The sequence below is a fragment of the Lampetra planeri genome, chromosome 23 (assembly GCF_965212315.1).
Source record: "Lampetra planeri chromosome 23, kcLamPlan1.2.h2, whole genome shotgun sequence".
NCBI lineage: Eukaryota > Metazoa > Chordata > Hyperoartia > Petromyzontiformes > Petromyzontidae > Lampetra > Lampetra planeri.
This window is the reverse complement of record NC_136129.1, coordinates 3,315,265-3,339,110: the sequence shown is the minus strand read 5'-3', so window position 1 is coordinate 3,339,110 and position 23,846 is coordinate 3,315,265. Positions and strand designations below refer to the sequence as shown.

Sequence of the window (23,846 nt, the reverse complement as noted above, 5' to 3'; positions counted from 1 at the left end):
GCTACCATGGCGGAGCGAGTACAGGGCGGGCCGCTAGTCTTACCGACGCGTTGGTGATGTTCGTGCAAATATATTTTTATGATTAGAAACAAATACGGGAATCAAAATGTGATATTAATGCTCGTGTGTATCAAAAGACGACGAAGAGGGACCAAGCGTGCGCCGTCAAGAGCTCTCGACGGCTGAACGGGAGATATCTGCACCGCGTTACAGGTGAGGCCTGCACCCGGCCTATGCGAGTCTTAGCGACGACAATGTTTGTTCGTCTAAAAACGTTCTGTTTATTGAGCAAATGATTATTGTTATCACGTATTTATTTGTATTGCTATCGAGGGGTGGGCGTCGCGGTTAGCGCATTGCGCTATGGACTCCTGAAGCCGTCTCCCTTCAATTGCATTCGCGTGCCAGTTGTCACATCTGTGGCCAGTGGTGACATCTGTGGCCAGTGGTGTCATCTGTGGCCAGTCGTGAAATCTGTGGCCAGTGGTGACATCTGTGGCCAGTTGTGACATCTGTGGCCAGTCGTGACATCTGTGGCCAGTCGTGACATCTGTGGCCAGTGGTGACATCTATGGCCAGTCGTGACATCTGTGGCCAGTCGTGACATCTGTGGCCAGTTGTGACATCTGTGGCCAGTCGTGACATCTGTGGCCAGTCGTGACATCTGTGGCCAGTTGTGACATCTGTGGCCAGTCGTGACATCTGTGGCCAGTCGTGACATCTGTGGCCAGTTGTGACATCTGTGGCCAGTCGTGACATCTGTGGCCAGTGGTGACGACATCTGTGGCCAGTGGTGACATATGTGGCCAGTGGTGACATCTATGGCCAGTGGTGACGACATCTGTGGCCAGTGGTGACATCTGTGGCCAGTCGTGACATCTGTGGCCAGTGGTGACGACATCTGTGGCCAGTCGTGACATCTGTGGCCAGTGGTGACATCTATGGCCAGTGGTGACGACATCTGTGGCCAGTGGTGACATATGTGGCCAGTGGTGGCATCTGTGGCCAGTGGTGACATCTGTGGCCAGTGGTGACATCTGTGGCCAGTCGTGACATCTGTGGCCAGTGGTGGCATCTGTGGCCAGTGGTGTCTCGCACCGGTCTTAGGCCCCCCCCTCCCCCATCGGCACTCTCTGCATACCAACACAGCGGTGACCAACGTGGTGAAGTATGGTTAAATGTTAAATATTAACCGACCCACGAGCGGCTAAGGGCGTGGGCGAAGCCCCTCCGTTAAGCGGTGGGTTGACAAAGGGAGGAGTTGAGGGGGTGGCTGGCTGTGATTTTCGCAATGCGTTCAAGTAAAATGAGGTCTTCGTTTCAATCGAGCCGATACTTATCGAATTGCTGCTACTTATCGAATTGGGAGGACGCGAAAGCGATTGGGGTTGCAGATGAGACTCGAATGAACGCATGTAAGAGACGTTTTAAGCTTGGTTTTAGTCATGTGTTGGTGGTTAAGTTTTTCTTTATTTGAAGGTGGAGTAGTCGCATCGTATTGCTTGCACCGGTCTAATTTAGCATTGGTCTATATCTCGTCGTCATTAAGCGCATTGTGAATGCAAATTAATGTCGCGATGTCATTCGTGACTTGATTTACGAATCGATTGAAGCATCGGTTTTGCTTTAGTTGGAACTTCGTCTCGGGGCTGTGTCTCTCGCTCGCTCGCCTCCACAGTTTCCCCCACCGCCCGTCTCCGTCCCACGTGCTGTACGACAGAATCTCGGTGCAGTTATCTTCTGTCAAGTTTGTCTGTACTGACAGCCTAACTCTCGATTGCCTGCCGCGTTTGTGTTCTGAACATCGCCCACAAGCGTCAACCCAGAAGGCCTCTCCCCTCACTGGACGCCTGGTGAACAAGAGCTTAGTATCGATTTAAAGCTTTCGTGACTGCAGGGATTCATCTTCTTGGTTCTTTCGGTAAAGTCACGTAGAATGGAAATAATAAAATAATAAAAATAAAACATAATAAAATCATTCTCACGACGTTTCGGCCACAACGCAAGCAGCCGTCCTCAGGTGAAGAACATGTCTGTCGATAAGACAGAGTTCAGACTCTGTTCAGACTCTGTCTTATCGACAGACCTGTTCTTCACCTGAGGACGGCTGCTTGCGTTGTGGCCGAAACGTCGTGAGAATTATTTTATGATGTTTTATTTTTTCTTATTTTATTATTTCCATTCTACGTGACTTTACCAAAAGAACCAAGAAGAAGAGCTTAGTAGCTCACCAGGATAAATAAAGATTCTGACTCTAACGGTCGATGGGGACGATGGGTGTGTGAATCCTGAATGATTCATACGCTGTATTCGACGCGCTTTTAATCGCTAACATCCACGGTTATTAGCTAATGCAAGGGCGTCATTGGGGGTGACTCAATGCAGTCGAGACGCGCGACACTCACGCATGCTGACTTGGCGAGAGACATTCTGACGGTCACTGACAGCTACGCCCATCGACAGGGGATATGATGTGTGATTTATATACGGTGGCAGTGTAATAATGTAATGCACTATCCAGGATAATATATGAAGGAAAAAAAAACACATTTAATATCATGGGGGTTTTGTGTTTGTCATTTCGTGATCGGAGTTGAGATCATGGGTTCACTTATTACACCTTAACATACTGTCAGCCCCTTATCAGTGCCCTACCTTATTGCAGACCGATTCAGACCTTATTGGTCAGCCCGTGCCCTTATAAATGTCATCGTTCATCCTACAAAGTCCCATCACAAGGGACAAACACAAACAAATACACAACTTTTTTTTTGCCCGGATTGAAACGGGCTGTACGCCGTATGGATCTGAAAACTTAAGTTCCCGGTACAAGAAACCGTATGGGTTGACAGATATTCCTTAACAACTCCGTTTAAACCATGGGCGGCTCGGCGCTTCCGACTTCTTCTAGCATATGGCAGCTACAGTGCGTGTAAATTATACGTCCCAAGTTTTAAGTTTGCGAGCCACACGATAGCTTCGGGATTATCGCGACAAATACAGTGCAGTTCAGTCCGCAGGAGAGCGGGCGTAGTTGTTTGACGTTAAGGTCCCACTGCCTTGACCTCTGAGCCACCACCTCTTACGGGTGTTGAATTTAAATACGTGCGTTGGTGTTTGAACTAGACTTAAATAATGTACAGTACTCGCAAAATAATTAAAGTGTACGTCCATACATGAACGTGGAATTGGTGGCGCCTGATTAATTTTTTTTTGTCTGCGTTAGTATGGTTGGCTACGTAAGGTGCGAAAGAAGTTCAACATACATACATTGAGATCCAAAATGGAAGTTTTTTTTGGGTTAGATCGCGTAAATATATACATGTGTCGGTAAACCCGCCACCGCCCGACGCAGCCAACTAGTAAGGGTTGTCGCGTAAACAGAACGTGCCAATTCGTCACGAGTACAGCACATCGGTGTGTTGGAGAGCCAAGCCGCAACGTTTACAATACATTGAGATGTTTGGCCAATAGCTATTTAAAATAAATCCAGAGTTTTGCTGCAGGTGCAAGGAAACTGTAGAATCTGTTGAAAACCCACACTCACTCCGGGATAATACTGCCACCTCCACTCCACCTCGCATCCTAGCAGGGTTGGGAGTGTCCCAAGACAATTATGGAAATTCCACGTTCCTTTTACGGGGTGAGTCATATTTTTCACAGACAGGATGTGTATTGTTGATGCCTTGTGATTGATAAATATGCATATGTATCGTTGAATATGTTATGAATTTGTATATGCGTGTTTTCATTAATATCGTGCGTATTTTTAATTTACATAGAAACATTAAACGCTCTACTCTCCTCTGTGCACTCTCCGTTCCAGCAACCAAGGCTTTGAAACCTCTCAACATTCACTCAGTGGAAGGTCGATCAATATCATCTGCTTCTTTTATTGCCTGGAACTCAGTACTCTTGATTGCCTGGTTAAGCCAAGGCATAAAAAAAAATGCTTTCCTACGACTGCCTCTGTAAAATAAATATGCCCACTCTGTCTGTACATTATCTTGAAATGCAGTTGCATTTAGATGCTGTACAAATCCAAGTTGTATTGCATTGAGTATTGCAGAGACCAACTGTTCATACAGCACCCATTATTCGAGAAATAAACAGACCTCCGTGTGTCTCTGCACTTAATTTTTAAAAATATTTTTTATCCGATCAGCCGATAGTCAGTGGGTGTGGTCAGCTTTGAAGATGATGTCACTCATGTACAGTGGAGATGATGTCAGGCGTGTATTGTTAATGTACAGTTGAAGGTCGATTTATTCCACTCATAATTTCTAATAAGTGTCGTACTTTCTTTTGCAGACTGGAGTTGCTCACCCTGCCATCGTCAGGCCTCTAGCAGCGTGGCCTCAACCGACCCCACCACCGCCACTCTTTCTTGACCTTTATCACTACCGCCACTACTGCCCAGTCTTTACAACCACCACTGCCTCAATCCCTTAACTCTGTCACAACCACCAGCATAACACCACAACGACCACCACCTTTCCTCGCCCACGAGAATTTCCCATCACCTCACCTCAAGTGACCTTTCTCTCCACCACTGCTACCACCACCACAATTGCATTTCCTCTCTCACCACAACCACATCCCCTGTCCTTGCTTTTCCCAATACATCCATTCTCCTTCCTTTCTCCACCTCTCTTTTCCACCACTACCACCTCAACTGCCTTCCGGTACCACCCCCTCCATCACTTCGACCAACTTCTGTCTCTCACCTCAGTATCACCATCCTCTACCAGCAGCAGCACCACCACCACTGTGATCTATCTTCTCCCTTGCCACCTCCCACTCCGACCCTCTTCCCTCTCCACACTACCCGGCGGCCATGTCTCGCGCCAAGAGCGCCGAGACGGTGCGCGTGGTGGTGCGGTGCCGCCCGATGAACCCGCGCGAGTCGGCGGCATCGTACGAGAGCGTCATCACCATCGACGTGCGCGCCGGGCAGGTGGCGATCCGCAACCCGCGTGCCAACGCCGACCCAGTGCGCACGTTCACGTTCGACGCGGTGTACGGCGGCGATGCCAAGCAGCTGGACATCTATGAGGAGAGCTTCCGGCCACTCGTCGACTCGGTGCTGTGCGGGTTCAATGGCACCATCTTCGCGTACGGGCAGACGGGCACCGGCAAGACTTATACGATGGAGGGCGTGCGCTCTGACCCAGAGCGCCGAGGCGTCATCCCCAACTCCTTCGAGCACATCTTCACACACATCTCCCGCTCGCAGAACCAACAGTACCTGGTACGTGAGAGAGGGGGCGCCAGTAACTACGGCGGCGGTGGTGGTGAGAGGAAAGGTGGTGGTGGTGGCGGTGGGAGAGGGAACGTGGTGGTTGTTGTGGTGATGGTGGTGGAGGGGGATAGGTGGTGATGGCGGTGCCGAGAGGGAGGGCAGTATTTGTAGAAGGGAGGGTGATGGAGGTAGTGATGGTGGTGGCAGATGGAAAGTGGTTGAAAAGGTTTTGATTGTTTCCCTGGAGGTGGTGAAAAAAGTTGTATCTATGCCAACGTTTCGGGCAACCAATCTTTATCTAAGCTTGTCAGTCATCATGGCTCTGTTAACCTGTCTGTGCGTCAGCCTACCAGTCTGAGAGTGTATGATACTTAGCCCCACCCGCACTGGCACCTCCCCATGCTCCCCCGACAGGTGCGCGCCTCCTACCTGGAGATCTACCAGGAGGAGATCCGCGACCTACTCTCCCGCGACCAGTCACGGCGGCTGGAGCTGCGCGAGCGCCCCGACACGGGCATCCACGTCAAGGACCTGTCGTCCTTCGTGACGAAGAGCGCGCGGGAGATTGAGCACGTGATGGGCATCGGCAACCAGAACCGCTCGGTGGGCGCCACCAACATGAACGAGCACAGCTCGCGCTCGCACGCCATCTTTGTCATCACGGTGGAGTGCAGCGAGCTGGGCGCCGACGGCGAGAGCCACATCCGCGTCGGAAAGCTGAACCTCGTCGACCTGGCCGGCAGCGAACGGCAGGCGAAGACGGGGGCGCAGGGCGAGCGGCTCAAGGAGGCGACCAAGATCAACCTGTCGCTGTCGGCGTTGGGCAACGTCATCTCGGCGCTGGTGGACGGCAAGAGCACTCACGTGCCGTACCGCGACTCGAAGCTCACGCGCCTCCTGCAGGACTCGCTCGGCGGGAACGCGCGCACCGTCATGGTGGCCAACGTGGGGCCCGCGTCGTACAACTACGATGAGTCGCTCACCACGCTGCGCTACGCCAACCGCGCCAAGAACATTCGCAACCGCCCACGCGTCAACGAGGACCCCAAGGACGCGCTGCTGCGCGAGTTCCAGGAGGAGATCGCGAGACTCAAGGAGCAGCTAGAGAAGCGGGGGGGCGTCGGAGGAGGAGGAGGAGGAGGTGGAGGAGTCGGCGTGGGTGGTGGTGGCGGCGGCGGAAAGAAGAAGAGGAGGGGAGGGAGGAAGAGACCCGGGGAAGGGCCCGATGATGGCGAGGAGGATGATGATGATGACGAGGTGGCGGAGGTGAGGCCGGTGGCTTGCGGTGCGCGTGTTTTGCTGTCGCTTTCCGCTTGAGGTGGTGGACGTTTGTTCAAGGTGGCGCTTTTGTGAAAACATTTAAAGTAAAAGTTTGTTCTCATCCTTATATCTTTCTTTTATCCGTGCCCCCTGAATTGGCCTGCAGAAAATCCCGTACTTCCTCAGCGGTGCTTCATATTTATTCATGCTTATCCACACACAGGGTGGAACGGTGGCACAGCAGTTAGTGGACTGCGCTACATATATGGTCACCTCAGTTTGATTCCTGGCCACCAACCTGCACCATCCAACATGGTGAAGTATGGTTAAACAATCCCCACGATCGATAAGGCCTCTATCCAGTGCGATATATTGACGAAGGGCTCTATATTGTTAATTATGATGTATATCACGACGAGCCCAGTATAAAGTTATACTTATCCTCAAGTTTCGATTTAAAGCTTTCGTGACTGCAGGGATTCATCTTCTTGGTTCTTTCGGTAAAGTCACGTAGAAGGGAAGTAATAAAATAATAAAAATAAAACATAATAAAACAATTCTCACGACGTTTCGGCCACAACGCAAGCAGCCGTCCTCAGGCGAAGAATGAGAACATTATCAAGCTAGGAGCTTATATAGGTGTAGCGAGGAGGAGCGCCTTAACAAAAGAATGTGCATATGAAGAGGAATTTAGCATACCAATGGGCAATGAGTAGGAGGTGGGCGGAGGGGTTTCAAAGTCCCATTATGCCCATGCATTATGCAGGATCAACAGCACCACGGGGGGGGCGCAAGGAACAGCGTTAATAAAGGAAAGGAATGTTAATGATATGTAGCTGCATTTACCAAACAACCACGTAGAAAACCAAAGTAAAAACTACATAAAAAACTAAAATATAAACTGATACTTACTATACTCTACAATAAGCTGAGTTACTAACAACAAATAATAAATTACAATTCTACGTCGTAAGAAGTATATAATATACTTCCATCTAAACTTTATTCTCTTAGCATATACAGTACTATATACTGCCATAGATAAACCCAACATTAAATTATATACTGTATTGCTGTAAACCACCCTATACTTTATACATTTTAATATAACACTATGTATTATTCAACTCACCCTAATGTGTATCGAAATGGTTTATTACGTCCTTCCAATGATTGCTAAGCCTGAATCCATCTTCTCGGTTAAAATTGTCTCTGTGTTTGTATATGTGGATCGCCTCATGAACGAATCTCTCATGATAGCCAGATGGCTTGCAGAGAACCTCCGTCTTGGAGAAGTCAATGTCATGTGAGCCCACTGAGTTGTAACAGTGGTCTGCCACGGCTGAGGTGTTTGTCCTACCGTGTTTTAGATCAGCTTTATGTTCACGAATGCGGTCTGAGACGTGTCGTTTGGTTTCCCCAATGTAACTGCTACCACAGAGGCAACTTAGTTTGTAGACGCCAGGGTACTGTATGTCTGGAATGGCTCACAGGGCTATACCTAATAAATGAACTTGAAATGAACTTGAACTTGAAACATCTTTTACAGACGGTACCAGATCACGGATTTTATGTACTGTGTTGAATCGGACCTGGATCTTGTGTTTAATCAGGATTTTGGAGATCTTTTTTGTGACCCCAGCAATGTAGGGTAAGGTGATGGTCTTGAAAGGCTCCTCAACAGGATCTTTCTTGATGGTTGGAGTGATGGCTTTGCGGATTGTGTAGTCGGAGTAACCATTAGCCTTAAGAGCTTGGCGTACGTGTTTGAGTTCACTGGAAATGTGTTCATGGTCGGAGATGCATTGGGCTCTATGATATAGAGTCTTGATGAGGGAATTCTTCTGGGATGGATGGTGGTGGGAATCCGGTTTTAGATAAGCATCCGTGTGGGTGGCTTTCCTGTAGACAGAGTGGCTCATTGAACCATCAGGTCTCCTTTTGATTAGGACATCCAAAAAGGGTAGCTTGCCATCATTTTCGACTTCCATGGTGAATCTGATGGCTGGGTGTATGGAATTGATGTGGCCGAGAAATTGGTCTAGAGCAGGCCGGCCATGTGGCCAGATGACAAAAGTATCGTCTACGTACCTCTTCCATAAGGTCGGGCGTAGAGTGGCAGTCTGGATGGCGTCCGTCTCAAATTTTTCCATGAAGATGTTGGCTACAACCGGAGATAGGGGGGAGCCCATTGGGGTGCCCTCAATTTGCTTGTAGAAGGTTCCATTCCAGGTGAAGTATGTATTGGTTAAGCAGTGTCTCACCAGGGGGGGTACCCCAGCATTTAGTCCTTGATGAATTTAATGTTGGGTTTATCTATGGCAGTATATAGTACTGTATATGCTAAGAGAATAAAGTTTAGATGGAAGTATATTATATACTTCTTACGACGTAGAATTGTAATTTATTATTTGTTGTTAGTAACTCAGCTTATTGTAGAGTATAGTAAGTATCAGTTTATATTTTAGTTTTTTATGTAGTTTTTACTTTGGTTTTCTACGTGGTTGTTTGGTAAATGCAGCTACATATCATTAACATTCCTTTCCTTTATTAACGCTGTTCCTTGCGCCCCCCCCCGTGGTGCTGTTGATCCTGCATAATGCATGGGCATAATGGGACTTTGAAACCCCTCCGCCCACCTCCTACTCATTGCCCATTGGTATGCTAAATTCCTCTTCATATGCACATTCTTTTGTTAAGGCGCTCCTCCTCGCTACACCTATATAAGCTCCTAGCTTGATAATGTTCTCATTCTTCGCCTGAGGACGGCTGCTTGCGTTGTGGCCGAAACGTCGTGAGAATTGTTTTATTATGTTTTATTTTTATTATTTTATTACTTCCCTTCTACGTGACTTTACCGAAAGAACCAAGAAGATTTATCCTCAAGTCTCAACTCTTGCTCAGATGGCTCATATGTTGAGATGTTTGTCCAAAACCCACAAATACACACGGAGATCACAAATCCCCACTGAAGGCACTGCAGTGCACCGCAGTGTTTAACAGGAAAAAGTGTTTCTTACCTATAAAAGTAACGTTTTGCCTGTCTGTGTGTGGACGCCTTTCCTTGTAACGCTTTTAACTGACAAACTGTTGGGTTTACTTTTTAACAGAGTACACAGATACAACAAACTGAGCCCCCCCCCCCCCCCCCAAGAAAACTCGTTATTTGTTTTTGCCCTTGGTCCAATCTAAACTAAGAAAAATCACACTTTGTAACAATGTACGCTGATCATAATGATAACTTTGGCGGCCAAAGCACGCATCTGCGCATGTGCCAACTCGCGGTTGCCCCTAGCAACGCAAACAAGCTTGCTTAGTGGAGATGGGAGGGAGGTTTTCCTTGGCGTTAAAAATTACAAAAATAAAAAAAAACATAGTTACTGCTGCAGAAGAATACGCTGAGGTAAATCCTGAGCAGCGTGATGTCCTCTTCTCCCCACTCACCCCAATGTGTGCAGTTACTACTATAGTCCGTAGATACTACTGTTGTGAGTTCAACTGAGTCGCAGACGTACTCTTTGGAGGCAACACATTTATTAACACCACCACACGGGGTAACTGCCCCTTAACAGGACAACAACCCATGGTCGTGACCACCAGGCTAACTACGCTAATTACACCATAACTAGCTACAACGGACCGGACCACAGCTTGGGCCCAGGTCCACTTGTTGGAGACTCTTGTAGAACGTAGATTCTTCAGGATGAATAACAGCGCCGGTCCCTCTGGGGGACCCGGCTTATATCCTCTGCGGCGTGGCTGGCTCCGCCCTTGGCCACGCCCACCTTCTAGAATCCTCCAGCAGGATCTCGACTCCGACACGTGACCACCCCTAGCCCCCACTTGGGGCTCCTGTGTAGACTTTACTGGTCACGTGTCCTCTGGGGTCAACCAGAGTGCCATGGCCTTTAGTAACCCTATTTCTCTGGCTGGCACTCCCACACCATATCCTGTATGGGTCGGCACTGCACAATGAGCGTGGTGCCATCCAGCGCTTATCGATCAGCGCTCACCGAGCCCCTCTAGGGCCGGTACTGCACCCACATGTAAGTGGTGTCCGCGATGACAATACAATACATCGCACGCCGTGCCTCTCTCGGGCCAGCATTATGCAGTGACATCCCGGCATGTCACTCCACTACTATAGAGTCAATAAATACTACTATAGATGCAGTAGATACTACTATAGAGTCAGTAGTTCTTACTATAGTTAGTAGATACTACTATAGAGTCAGTAAATACTACTATAGTCATTATATAGTACTGTGGAGTCCGTAGATACTACTTATTTTTGATGTAGGGTGTGTAGGTATATATGCCTGCAAAATAAAATAAAAATTGGGTGGGGGGGGGTCAAAAACATTTGGAAACCTTTTAGATCAAAGTTTTACCCCCACTTTCTATAACTTTTTGATTCAGGACTTTTGACAGGCTCTTATAATTTTGTTGGCGGACAAATGGACAAACGGAACGCCGGGCTTTCATTATAGCTGAGTATTTGTGTATGTATATGTTATGTTACAGGTAGGAACAACAGTTCCACACTACCCACCAGGGATTATTTGTCTGTCTGTCGTGCATAGCCACGCCCTCGATTTGTATTTCATAGAGCGCTTCGGGCGGGCTCAGCACCACGTGACGCGCCGCCCCACGCAGCTTGCGCCGCGTGACACGGATCGCACGAATGCGCTGTCCAACCAAGTTCCTACCTGCCCACTCCGAAGGAACGTGTTTTTTAAGAGAAGACAAGTTTTGAAATATATATATTTCCCCCCCCCGGGCAAAGCCGGGTACTTTCTGATAGTCTTCAATAAAATTCTAACCATGGAAGAACCACATTGTAGCGAAAACGCTACAATGTGGTTATCGCCACGCGTTAAGCAAGCGTTTGGCGTCCTCAAGCGCCACATCCATTCTCGCTGACCCCCGTGCCTAACCCAAGCGCCGCTCGCTATCGCGTGCAGGTGAGCGAGCAGGACGAGGAGCAGCGCCTGGTGGAACGCCGCCAGCAGCTGGAGCGTGAGAGGCAGAGCATCCTGGACGACCAGAGCTTGCTGGCCGGGGAGCGCGAACGACTCATCCGCGACACCGAGCTCAAGATGGACGACCTCAAGCACCAGCAGGATGCGCGGGACTCGCTCGCCACTAAGATCAAGGTGTCTCGTCTTCGTCGATGTCATCATCGTCATCATCATCGTAATCATCATCATTACCTTCAAGCCATTGTATATCCACTGCTGGGTGCATTCACTGTCTCTCAGCCCGGTGCTGCACTCAGGTGTAGGTGTGAGATGAATGGTAGTTCATTACAGGTAGTCCCCGACTTACGATGGTCCGACTTACGATATTTCGATCTTACGATGGCGATAGCGATGACAAAATTGTAAAATATTTTACATTTCGCGCGGCAGGCAAACGCAGCAGCGTACGAGGTACGATACTGTACGTTGGGACGCTGCCGGGATGTACTGTACGCATCTCCCGCCTTGTGTGGTGATGCCTCTCACTCTCACCAGCGGTCGATGGAGTTAAGTTGTTTCGGTATTCAATGCACGTTAAAAGTTTTTATAGCAGATAGGATTGTTTCTTGAAAAAACTTTCCATGAAATTGCAGTTCATATAGGTAGGCTAAGAATTCACCTTGTTTTTTACTTTATATTTTACTGCGAAATACAGTATTGTAATTAATAAATACATACAGTATATAGTTTATACAGTACGGTACTATAAATTGCTCTGTTTTGCTAAATTATCACTCCTGGGTAGGCTAGGCCATTTTCGACTTACGATATTTTCGACTTACTATGAGGTCGTCGTAACGCATCTCCATCGTTAGTCGGGGACTACCTGTACTTAATTGGGCAAGCCGCCTAGCAACACTGCCCCCTGTTGGCAGACGGATACTTACTGGTCTGTGCTGCGTAAACCTTGTGCCTTTTAGGGACAGCTGCCACCGGAGGCTGTGCCCTGCCACAGGACGCCTTTGGATATACTGAATGAGTAGTACGTTTATAAATATTAAGTGATGATGGTTGTCGGAGCACTGGGCCGGCACTGCTGGGAGTCCTGGGTTCAAGCCCTGGGTTTGGCTGTCTGTCTCAAAATCTCTCAAGGGAGTGGCTTCATAATGGTGCTGGTCACATGATGCACACGTGTCTCACGTGTGTCTGGTTATGTCTCCGTGTGTATGCGAGTGCCCGTTTGTGTACGAGTCTGTGTATAAGCTGATGTGCTTTCGATTTAAAGCTTTCGTGACTGCAGGGATTCATCTTCTTGGTTCTTTCGGTAAAGTCACGTAGAAGGGAAATAATAAAATAATAAAAAGAAAACATTAAATCATTCTCACGATGTTTCGGCCACAACGCAAGCAGCCGTCCTCAGGTGAAGAACAGGTCTGTCGGGAAGACAGCTATAAACTAAAACTAAACTATCTTGTCTTTCCGACAGACCTGTTCTTCACCTGAGGACGGCTGCTTGTGTTGTGACTGAAACGTCGTGAGAATTATTGTATTTTATTATGTTTTATTTTTATTATTTTATTATTTCCCTTCTACGTGACTTTACCGAAAGAACCAAGAGGAAGCTGATGTGCGTTATGGCCTTTATGTTTAAACGAGGGATCTGTGTGTGTGTGTGAGCACAGGCGATGGAGAGTAAGCTGCTGGTCGGTGGGAAGAACATTGTGGACCGGACAAATGAGCAGCAGAAGGTTTTGGAACAGCGCAGGCAGGAGATAGCTGAGCAGGTGGGTGCTGCGCTCGTGTCCAGTGGCAGTTCGTAGCTCCAGTTTGAGGTGGCAGCAAAGCCCACCTTGGGTTTCCCAGTCTCGGGGTGATGATGGGTCATGCAGGGGCGACGCGGTGGCGAGATATTAACTCCCTCGCCTGATATGCAGGAAGTCGTCGGTTCGATCCGACCCCTGTCGCCTGCTGTATATTTGGAGTTTGTATGATCTCCCTGTGGTCACGTGGATTTTTCTCCGGGTCTTCCGGTTTATCTCTCCACGTTTTTGGCTACTATAAATTTCCGCGTGACAAGCCGCTTTGTTGAGCTCTCCTTTGTAGCCAGGTCGCTTCCGAAAAAGAGCTATATAGCTCAGTGGGCCTTACCTGGTAATTTAAAGATAGTTTAGTTTTAGTTTATAATAATTGGAACTCACAGGCAACCTGTGGTGATGATGCTGAGCAACAGCTGTGCTCCGACCAGACCAGCCCTGGAAAACTGCGTGTGCTGTCCGCATACAGATGGCGTCAATGATGATGAAACCACTGCCAACGCATGCTAATTTTTTACACCCATACATCCACATTATTGTGGATGTGATGATCATTTTGATATTATAATTTTTTAATTTCTATTGTGCCACGTAAATTGTTCACGTGAATCCTGCAGTTGCAGTTGCAGGATTCACGACATTGTTCAGAAATAAATTCTTTAATCAAAAACATGACCGTGGAATTGTGGCAATCCATCGTATTGCGAGGCGGGGGAGCAGGGGAAATAGTCACGTGACAATTGTGTTAAATTGCTAAGCAAGTAACATTTATGTTAGTGTGACAGCATCGTTGCATTGCCATACAGGTTCACAGCTGCTTTGTTACATTACACGGTTACAGCATACTGCTGTGTTGCCGCATGTGTTGCTTCACACGCGACAGGTCACCACGGCGCGTAGTGTGACGGTGGCTGTATGGCTGTGCTACCTTGTGTCGCTCAGTCTCGGCGCGAGCGGGAAATCCAGCAGAAGATGGAGGCGCGTGACGAGGAGACGCTGGAGCTCCGGGAGACGTTTACCACCCTGCAGCAGGAGGTCGAGATGAAGACCAAGAAGTTAAAAAAGGTTCCAACATCACAATTCTGTACAGCGTTCGCCTTGATTAGATATTATCAGCACAGCATGGGCCCTGCCACTTGACAAGACAAATCGGTACACGTTCTACCTTTATTTACGATCGCCGGTATGCATATAGGTATGTTAAAATTCATATGCACCGTATGTAGCCAACTGTAGTAATCGGAGGTGCGGAGCAAGGACAACAAACGACAGAAAAAGCTGTTGTAAAGAAATTCGATTTCAATCAAAATGTAAAATTTCAGCAGAGGGTGAATAGCAGTGCTACTTCATGCAAAAAAAAAATCTGTACAGGTTGCGCCTGTGTTTGCAATCGTCGACACAGTTTAAATGCAACAACTCATACAAGTCTCAACTTGATTAGAATTAATCAGCATAGGAATGGATATCCCTGCCTTTTCACATGACAAATCTGAACGTGATTCTTTCTGTCCGCATTATCACCTGTGCAGTATAGCCAAAGCGAGTCAGTGAAGGTTTCACCTTGAATTAGAGCTCCTCAGGACACCATGGTTAACTCTGCCACTCCGTACGCTGCCGTCACGCAGGCCTCACACTTGTTGGGGATCGTCAGTATCATTGCCACCCCCCCCTTCTTCTCTTCCCAGCTGTTTGCGAAGCTGCAGGCCATTAAGTCGGAGATCACCGACCTGCAGGATGAGCACAGCAAGGAGCGGCAGGAGCAAGAGCAGTCTCAGAACGAGTTCACACGGGAACTTAAGCTCAAGTGGGTCTCATCATCATCTCTTCACCTATTAAGCTATTTTAAACAATTTTACCTGGTAAGGCCCACTGAGCTATATTGCACTTTTTCAGAAGCGACCTGGCCACAAATCATAGCTTATCATGTGGGTATGTATTGCAGCCAAAAACTCTACATGCATGTTTCTAAATGTGGAGGGAAAAATTGGAGGATCCGGAGAAAAATTCGCACGACCATGGGGAGAGAGACACGCAAATTCCAAATATACAGGCGTCAGGTGTCGGGATGGATCCCACCACCTCCTGCATACCAGGCGAGGCAGTTAGCGTCTTGCCACCAGTGGCGAGATCTCACGTGATCAATTCTTGTGATCCATGAGATCCATCTCACCATCACTGTGTCTGTGCTGCATCATCTGCTTCCCTTCCCCGTTTTCAGAGTTCAATGTTCAGATCTGTACGTCTTATTACTGTCTCGGCGGTAGAGCCATTATCCCTCCAGGGTCCCTCCAGCGATGATAAAATGAATACCACTTTGTGGGGAAGTCAATATTGGTTGTTCCTTGGATAGACTCGCCCCTGCCATCAGAGTGTGGAATTTTCACCGCTCGATGCTCATATGAGCAGGAGATTACTTGAATATTCCTTTAAAACTATATTCGTGAGATGATGGATGATGGTCAAGAATAATAACATTGGCAGCCAAGGAATTAAATACGTTCAAGAGGACATCCACCAAGGAGATGGAGTGATGAAATAAGTCCGTATGCAGCTGCCGGATAGATTGTTGCATCGCATGATTGTGGGAGGTGACGGTGTTGTTGGGGAGGGCTTCATGGCTGATGGTTTTACTTACGACTTTATTGTGAAAAAAACAGATGGCAGTATCGCCCCCTCCTGGCAGGCTATACTATGTGCATATACGAAATGTATTCATTACAATTGTAGTAAGAGGAGAGAAGGGGAATCAATTCAATCGTTCGAGGAGGGGTATTTGTTTTATGATGATTAACATTTTGCTTGTTTACCAAAGAAAGCCTCACTGAGTCTCCAGAGGGTCCTACCAAGTTTTCGCAGTGGGGGGACCCAGGGAATATTGCAGTGTGTGCGATCCAAATTGCAGGTAACCTTTCAGCATTGGGAAGTTTTGGCCAACACCAATTACATTGTGTGTGTGTGTGTGTTTTAAAGCTATAAAAGGGAGAAACTAGCAGCCAAATACTGAAAACGCATGTTGATGCTAAATATGGAGGATAAAACTGGAGGACCCGGAGAAAAATCCACGTGACCACGGGAAGAACATGCAAATTGCAACTATACAGGAGTTATGATCGGGGTCGAACCCACAACCTCCTGCATACCAGGCAAGGTAGTTAACATCTTGCCACTGCGGCAGACTTGCAAAGAGCTTCTTAGCTGAATGGGCTTTACTCGGAAAATTAACTTCCGAACTTTTGATGAGTAGCCCGAGTCAGGGATCGAGCCCAGTCTCTTGTTGCTGCGTGACACAGGTGTCGCCTCTGTGAATCGTTACGTGACCGAGTTTTCTGCCGTGCCTCAGGTGTCTCATCATCGAGAACTTCATCCCCCCCGAGGAGAAGACGAAACTGATGAAGAGGGTTTTCTTCGATGAGGATGAAGAGCAGTGGAAACTGCAGCCGCTGATTCGCTCGCAGGGGTGAGACACGCGCACAGGAAGCCACGCACACAAAGACAAAGATTCCCCCCGTATAGCCTTAACATAATGTAGGGGCAAGTGCTGTTAGCGAGCACCCTCGCGTGCCGGCACGTGAGGGTGGGTGGCCAGTACCACGCACGCCTTTGTCTCCGTAGTGGCGATGTTTACCTATTGCACCCAGGACTCGTTTGAGTCGACCTAAGGTGAGACTCAGAACCTGTTTAGATAATCGTCACTGTTGTTGGTGACCGTTAGCAAGAATTGAACTCGGGTTGCCTGGTTTGTAGTGCAGCATAAAAACCACTGCGCCACACATACACACGTGCATGCACATAGACACACGTTTGTCTTATACGCGTATGGCAGACACTCGCATGCACGGTCCTCTTAAGGCCTACACAAACACAGTGATGGCAATGTGGTGGTAGTTGTTACGGTGGAGTTAATGGTAGTGATGATAGCAATGTTGATGGTGGTGATATTGACGGCGATATGCTAATAGTGATGATGGTGGTGGTGTTGATGGTAATGTGATCATAGTGGTAATGGTAGTGGTGTTATTGACATAAATGTGGTAATAGTGGTGATGGTGGTGTTGATGGTGGTGATGTTGATGATATGCATACAGGGAGCAGCAGATGATGCAGCGGCCTGCGTCAGCCGTCGGATATAAGAGACCCATTTCCCAGCATGCCCTGGACTCATCAGTCATCGTTCCAAACCCTCGTTACCGGGTATCTATGGCAACCGTGTGTATGTGTCTGATGTGTCTGTGTGGGGAGCGGTAGCGTAGTGGATTCGTGCACTGCACTACGAACCCTGCTACCCGAGTTTGATTCCCGCTCACGGCCAACACCGGTGACGATTATCTGAACTGGTTCTGGGCCACCTCTAGGTCAACTCGGCCTCAAATGAGTACCTGGTGCGGTGTGTAAACATCGCCACTAGGGAGACAAAAGCGGCATGGTGTGGTGCTGGCCACCCACCCCATCGTGTGCCGTGTCGCCCTTCATAGGTGCTTACTACAGCACTTGCCCCTACAATCTGTTCAGGCTATACAGGTGATATTTTTCTTTGTTTGGTTGTCTGTGTGTAACGTGTAGGCCGGCTGACATTACAGAGCTGGCAACACAGCAGCCAGCAGTGCTAAATAATCAGCACTGTCCTGCAAGTGGACATTAGTCTGACAATATCGCTGTCGGTGAAGTTAGGCAAAATGTGAACCGTGACGCCACCACACACGGCCCACACTCTTTTAGCGAAAATTATGTTACGAGATCTTTGACATCCTCAGCAGAGACGGCGCGTAGTGTAATACTTTACAAGGAATAAACCAGGGTGGCCGTTGGGCTCTTGAAAGACTGCTTCATGACGTTATTTATTAAGGACCACCGTCTCTTATTCGCATGCATTGCGGCTCTTAAAATATCAAGTTTTTGTTATTACCAAATAAAAAAACGGTTCTTGTCATGCGGTTTGCTGTCGCCCGGCCGTGTCACCACCGCCGCCCGTCCCCCTTCACCCCCCCCCCCCTCGCTGCGCTGCCGTTGCCCACCGCAGGCGGTGAACGTGGCGTCGCTGGAGCTGGACCCCCCTCACCGCACGACGCGCGACTACGAGGGCCCGGCCGTGGCGGCAAGCGTGCAAGCCGCGCTGGACGCCGCTCTGCTGCAGGAGGCCGACATCCACGTGGACGCCGGCGCCTCGTACGGCCTCGCCGACCTCGCCGGTGCCGCCACGGGCACCAGCGGCAGCGCTTCCTTGCGCAGGAGGGACCGGGCGAGGTGAGGCACCGGGCCGGCGTGCCCAGCATGAGATGAATTGGACGTCCTGTGTGAGAATGATGCGAGGATCTGATTGGGACACCCTGCATTATGAGAAAGATGTGAGGCTCGGATTGAGACGGCCTGCGTGGGAAAGATGTGACGCTCGGATTGAGACGTCCCGCATGATGAGATAGATTGGCGCTCTAATTCAGACACCCTGCATGAGATGGATATAATGCTCTGATTGAGACGCCTTGCATGAGATGGATATGAGGCTCTGATTGAGATGCATGAGATGGATATGACAACCCTGTATAAGATAAATGAGTCACCTTGCATAAGATATATAATAGATGCCCTGCACAAGCTGCTACAAAGACCGATCAGATACAGAACCCCCGTGTCATCGGCTATAGAACCCTTATCTCATCCCCGATTGACCCTCACTTCATCCCATACAGAAACCTCGTCTCATTAGTCGTATTCTAGTCTTATTTCGGTGAACATTTGCTACTTCTGGTCAATCGTACAACTAAAACCAATCAACCGTCCAAATTCCAGTTCAAAACGCCGCGTCAACGATTCGCTTAACAAAACGCGCGCACGCCTCTCCTCATCAACGACGGCTACTTCTCCGTTTTTTTACTGCAAACTACAACCTGGCCATCAGTCGCTGGCTCACGCTCACGCACAACGAGGCATTCATCATCTCTTACGGCTGTCATCGTTTTTTCTTACATTTTTCTTCGCTTTTGTGTTTTTTTTAGGCCCAAAACGGCGAAGAAATCTCCGTCTCCGAGCGGCCATCCTCCCCCCTCGCAGCTTTACCCACAACCCCGGGGGCTCGTGCCCAAATAAGGGTGTGCGTGCGGTCAAGTTATGGGGTCAAGCACAGGCAGGGAGAGAATAGAAATTTGACGGACTCTTGTCGACCTAACGTGTCTCCGCCCGCGCAGCCGAGGGTCGCCTTTACTTTTAACTTTGCTTTCACGCTTCTGATTAAAAACGTGAACCGTGAAAAAGTTGTCAGGTGGCTGCGCGAGTGGCTCAGTTGGTCCATAATGGCTTTGTCGGGGGGGGGGGGGGGGCGCAGTGGTAACTGAGCCGGCAATGCTGAGAGATCCTGGGATGCATCTCTGTCAGGGGGTGAGTGATTTTGGTCCGTAACGGTCACATTTCGATTATCAAGCTCGAGATACAGAACATACGTAGAATCGCGTGTTCAAGAATCGATTGTACTTGAGTGCTTATGCGTTGTAATGTAATGGGTTCGCATGACCCCCTGCAACCACTAGGGGTGATGCAATGCACCACAGTGTTAAAAGAAAAATAATTGATTGTCAGGTTGAATTTGTGATCCTGAATTGTGACACTTAGCGGAATTTACATGGGGGGGGTGGGGGTGAATTGTTACAACACCCCATTGAGCTGGCACCATTGAGATCTTGGGTGTGTGTGTGTGTTTCTCACGGGATTCATCAGAATCAGAATATTTATACTGGAGGAATTCGATGAGCTATGAAGCTCTTTTTCACAGATGTCCAGTAGGGGCATGGGGCAAGAACTTTGAACAACCAACAATACAAAAATGGCCATGTCGGAGCCATTGAGTGGACCCACCACTGACATTGCGAGTTCAAATCTGGGTTTCTCGGCCACCCATGATTGCAGAACGCTCCTCGAGCGTTAACGAGTCTGACTCAACCCAGTCCCCAATGACTGCACACACATACACACAAAAAAGAAAACCCTCAATCAGATTTAGCGTTTCACGTACACCCGCCCAGCCCATGCCTCGAGGGGTTAAAATTTGTAAATATTTCTGATGGTAGACACGAGACTTCCCAAACCGTTGTACTCACAAACACGCCTACCCCTACCGTAGCCTAATCTTAGCCGGAAATCTGAGAATTTGTCCTTTTAAGTCTTTGGAAACACTTTTGTCCATTCCGTGATGTCCACTATCATTTGTGGGATGGTCCTGGAAAGACTTGATAACCCACTCGAATATCATTGTTCAGAGAGTAGATGAGCGGATTTGAGTGAGTGGATGATTACGTTCATCGTGAGGAGAGCATACAACAAAAACGATCGAAAGTGGATTGTAAAGTGTTCCAAAGAAGCCAGCATGGGTTGCCATCATAAATATCTCCAAGTGGTTTATCAATTTTCCATTTTTTACAGTACATCCCTCATTTTAAGTAATCGTCTTTTTTAATTAGGCAAGCGGAGTGCCCTTAACATCAGTCATCTTTTGCAATAACTGGACGTCAGGGACAACAGCGTGTACTTCCTTTTGTACGTTGGATAGTAATTTTTCGAATGACACTGGCGTGCGCTGGTCTGCGCGCGTGCGAGTAACGACGTCACAGGGTCTTTTGAAATTCCTTTTCATGGCAGCCGTCGCGCTGTGGTTATCAACTATTTCAGTCGCGCGGTAATAATACACCGAGGAGCAGTCGCGGGCCTTCTGAAACTTAAACAGTGCTCCGTTTTTATACCGGTACTACTTTTCCCTCACCAGCACTGCTGCTGCCCTGCTTTGCAGCAGCTCCAGAGCGATAGCTCTCCGATGCGTTTTCAGGTTGTTCCCGCGCCGTTGTTCAGCGTAACGTCCAACGGTTCACTCCATGTGCTGGGAGCTTCTGCAGGAACTCGATTCGGTGCCTAAACGGAAGGGATCTTAAATTTCGACTTAAAGCTTTCGTGACTGCAGGGATTCATCTTGGTTCTTTCGGTAAAGTCACGTAGAAGGAAAATAATAAAATAATAAAAAGTAATTATATTATTTTCTTATGTTTTATTTTTATTACTTTCCTTCTACGTGACTTTACCGAAAGAACCAAGAAGGAAGGGATCTTGCTGACGAAGCTCGAAGCAATTAGCTGAATTCAGTTCCCGAGGAAGCTCGCAGCACGTGGAGGGGAACGTCGGAGGTCGTGCCAGACAACGTATGATGTTGCGGCCCAAAATCGCTCCGGAAAACTGTGCAGCACAATTGCAAAAGCCTACCGATGTAGCAGTCCTGGAATTCCCTACTGCTGCCGCCCTCTTGAACAGCTATCCCAGAATTCCTTACGAGTACCGTCGAGTGATCCTCTAACCCAACTGGCTACCATCCGATTTTGCTGGCTGCTCTAAAGTGGCACGGGGAAAATGTTCTTCATATTCAGGTCGACAAAAGTCGCAAATGTTTTGTAATTCCTGTTTCGTGGTAAAGGCCTGTGTCACGCTAGGTTTTACTGGTACCAAAATTGTCACAAATCTTTGCCCCCCCCCCATTAGCAGTGATTGTTAATGTCTTCGTGCATCTCTTAACAAAAACAGGCAAAGGACTTAGCTGCTGCATTGTTAAGAGATCATCGATTTAGCCGCTGCCAGTTAGTAGTGGTACAGCTTGCTAAATTTTTGCGTTACTGGCACAGACAGTTCAGTCCTCACAATCTATTACGCGGCGCCAGTAGTAGCAACTCGTAATCCCATCTTAGCGAGCTGACTGGATGGTTCACAGGGCTTATAATGACCATCTCAGTGCACTGAGCGAGCAACGCTAAGATCCTTGGTTTGAGATCAAGCCTACGTTTGTGCAGAGCAAGACTGGGGCTCTCGACTAATTATTCCACAAAAATAAACTGTCATGCAAATGTAGCATGGAAGAGTAGGCCAATTACCCACTGGGGGGAGGGGGGGGCTCTAGCCCTCTCGTGGAGGCCCATCCGCCAGCAGTGGCATGAGCAAAGCAATTATACTGCTGCTCCTTTACCGTACGCGTGCACACAGCTTTCCACTTAATTAAGTCCAGCTGATCATTGAGGGCTGAAATGTGCAAATATATGGGACGAGTGACACACGGTGATGCGCTGTTTACAGATCGTGAAGGTGCGCCGACTAGTGTGTTGGATAAGAGAGGCTTCTGCGCGATGTGACGCCTTTTGAAGTGGCTTGGTAGTGTCAACTTTCGGGGCCCATTCCCTTAGTGGCAGTGTTCTTCACTAATCTTCGGGGTGGGGACGGGGGGCAATTTCGCCGACGAGATAAGTCTGAGGGCCACCACAACACCTGTAAGGGGTGTTTTCAAATGTGTGTATTTGTCGGGGGGGGGGAGGTGGGGGCGCACGTCAGGGGCTGCACTAAAGGCCACCTGAGGCAGCCGGTGGCCCGCGGGTTTTGCAATGAAGAACACTGCCTTAGGTGATGACACGAAGATTCTGCCACCTGTAGGAGTCGCCAGAATGGGGTGGGGGGGGGTGTTTGCCACATACCTCAACTGTCGACAGCGCGATTGGGATGTAATTGGTAGGAAAAAATATATATCTGAAGTTAAATGAGCTATAATGATTGGACAGGTTAGGTTTACCAAAACAATTATCCCTTAGATTTATGTAGCTGAGAATCCAATTTATGATAACAGAGTAATTTACCCGTACGGTATAGCACCTATATCATCCGATACAAAACCTTCATCTCATCCGATACAGAACTCTTGTCTCGGCTGATAAAGAACCCTTGTGTCAATCGACACAGAACCCTCCTTTTATAAAAGGCTGCCTTAGTTTGGCTCGTGCATTGTCTGCCAATTCCGCTTAATGTACAGTTACATAACTCAAAAAATCTTAAGAGAACGCACTATATTAAATAACACTAAAGATTATACACCACTGCTGTTATGGCGACCAGTTTACGATTTAATGTCGCCTCTTATCCAACTTTAGTCAAGTAAGGCTTAGCTTATTTGATTCGGTGTAATACACGTGCAAATATATATTAATCATACGCAGTGGATTGGTTTGTAATGCTGTTATATACGTACGGTGCGAAAGAAGGTCACCGTACATAACATACATTGCGTAAGGCGTCATTAACCTTTACTTCAACACGGCTTACTTTACAAACGTTATAAGGGTAACATTTGTGGCCATAAATATACAAATGGATGCCCTTTCTGCCAGCAGTCGTGTGAGCAGGCAAGCCATTGCAGGGCTAACACTTTATAAACTGTTAACACCACTAGCAGATTTGTTCTTGGAATTTCGTACCCTCTGTTTCCACCTAAATATTTATTATAAAATAAAATGAATACACTTGCGTTGGTGTCGTGAGGAGTCGTGTAAGAAATTGGGTTGTTATTAATGGTTAAAGTAACAAAAATACAGTTTTAATCGATTAATTTAGAGCCGGTTATATTTATTGAGAGTGTTTTCTGTTGATTTTTGTAATGTGCGTCAGCATGTTTGTGACAGATTCCGGATTGACGTATATATATTTTTGTAGATTCACGTTTGGGAAATGCACGCTGCTACTGATCTATTAATTGGCAAATAAACGGATGTTTTTGTTTTGCCTTAA

At 47.9% G+C, this 23,846-nt stretch overlaps 1 protein-coding gene across 2 annotated transcripts; it reads left to right on the top strand.

Moving 5' to 3' along the window:
• LOC144726242 (kinesin-like protein KIF3B) lies at positions 1 to 23,846 on the top strand. Of its 2 annotated transcripts, none has more exons than XM_078604780.1 (11): positions 1 to 213; positions 4,312 to 5,251; positions 5,657 to 6,508; positions 11,467 to 11,658; positions 13,146 to 13,247; positions 14,220 to 14,342; positions 14,963 to 15,081; positions 16,618 to 16,734; positions 17,363 to 17,468; positions 18,295 to 18,518; positions 19,268 to 23,846. In XM_078604780.1, exons 2-11 carry the CDS (start codon positions 4,838 to 4,840, stop codon positions 19,356 to 19,358), a joined length of 2,340 nt encoding a protein of 779 aa, XP_078460906.1. In that variant the 5' UTR covers positions 1 to 213; positions 4,312 to 4,837; the 3' UTR covers positions 19,359 to 23,846. The 2 variants fall into 2 exon arrangements, with proteins under 2 accessions (XP_078460906.1, XP_078460907.1); XM_078604781.1 differs by lacking the exon at positions 1 to 213 and adding an exon at positions 2,161 to 3,868.

Bases quoted from the DNA above. Each gene is read 5' to 3' on its own strand.
- LOC144726242 (XM_078604780.1), top strand. From the start codon at position 4,838: ATGTCTCGCGCCAAGAGCGCCGAGACGGTGCGCGTGGTGGTGCGGTGC. The intron at 14,343-14,962 runs GTTCCAACATCA...TTCTCTTCCCAG, and splicing joins AGACCAAGAAGTTAAAAAAG to CTGTTTGCGAAGCTGCAGGC. The intron at 15,082-16,617 runs GTGGGTCTCATC...GCCGTGCCTCAG, and splicing joins ACACGGGAACTTAAGCTCAA to GTGTCTCATCATCGAGAACT.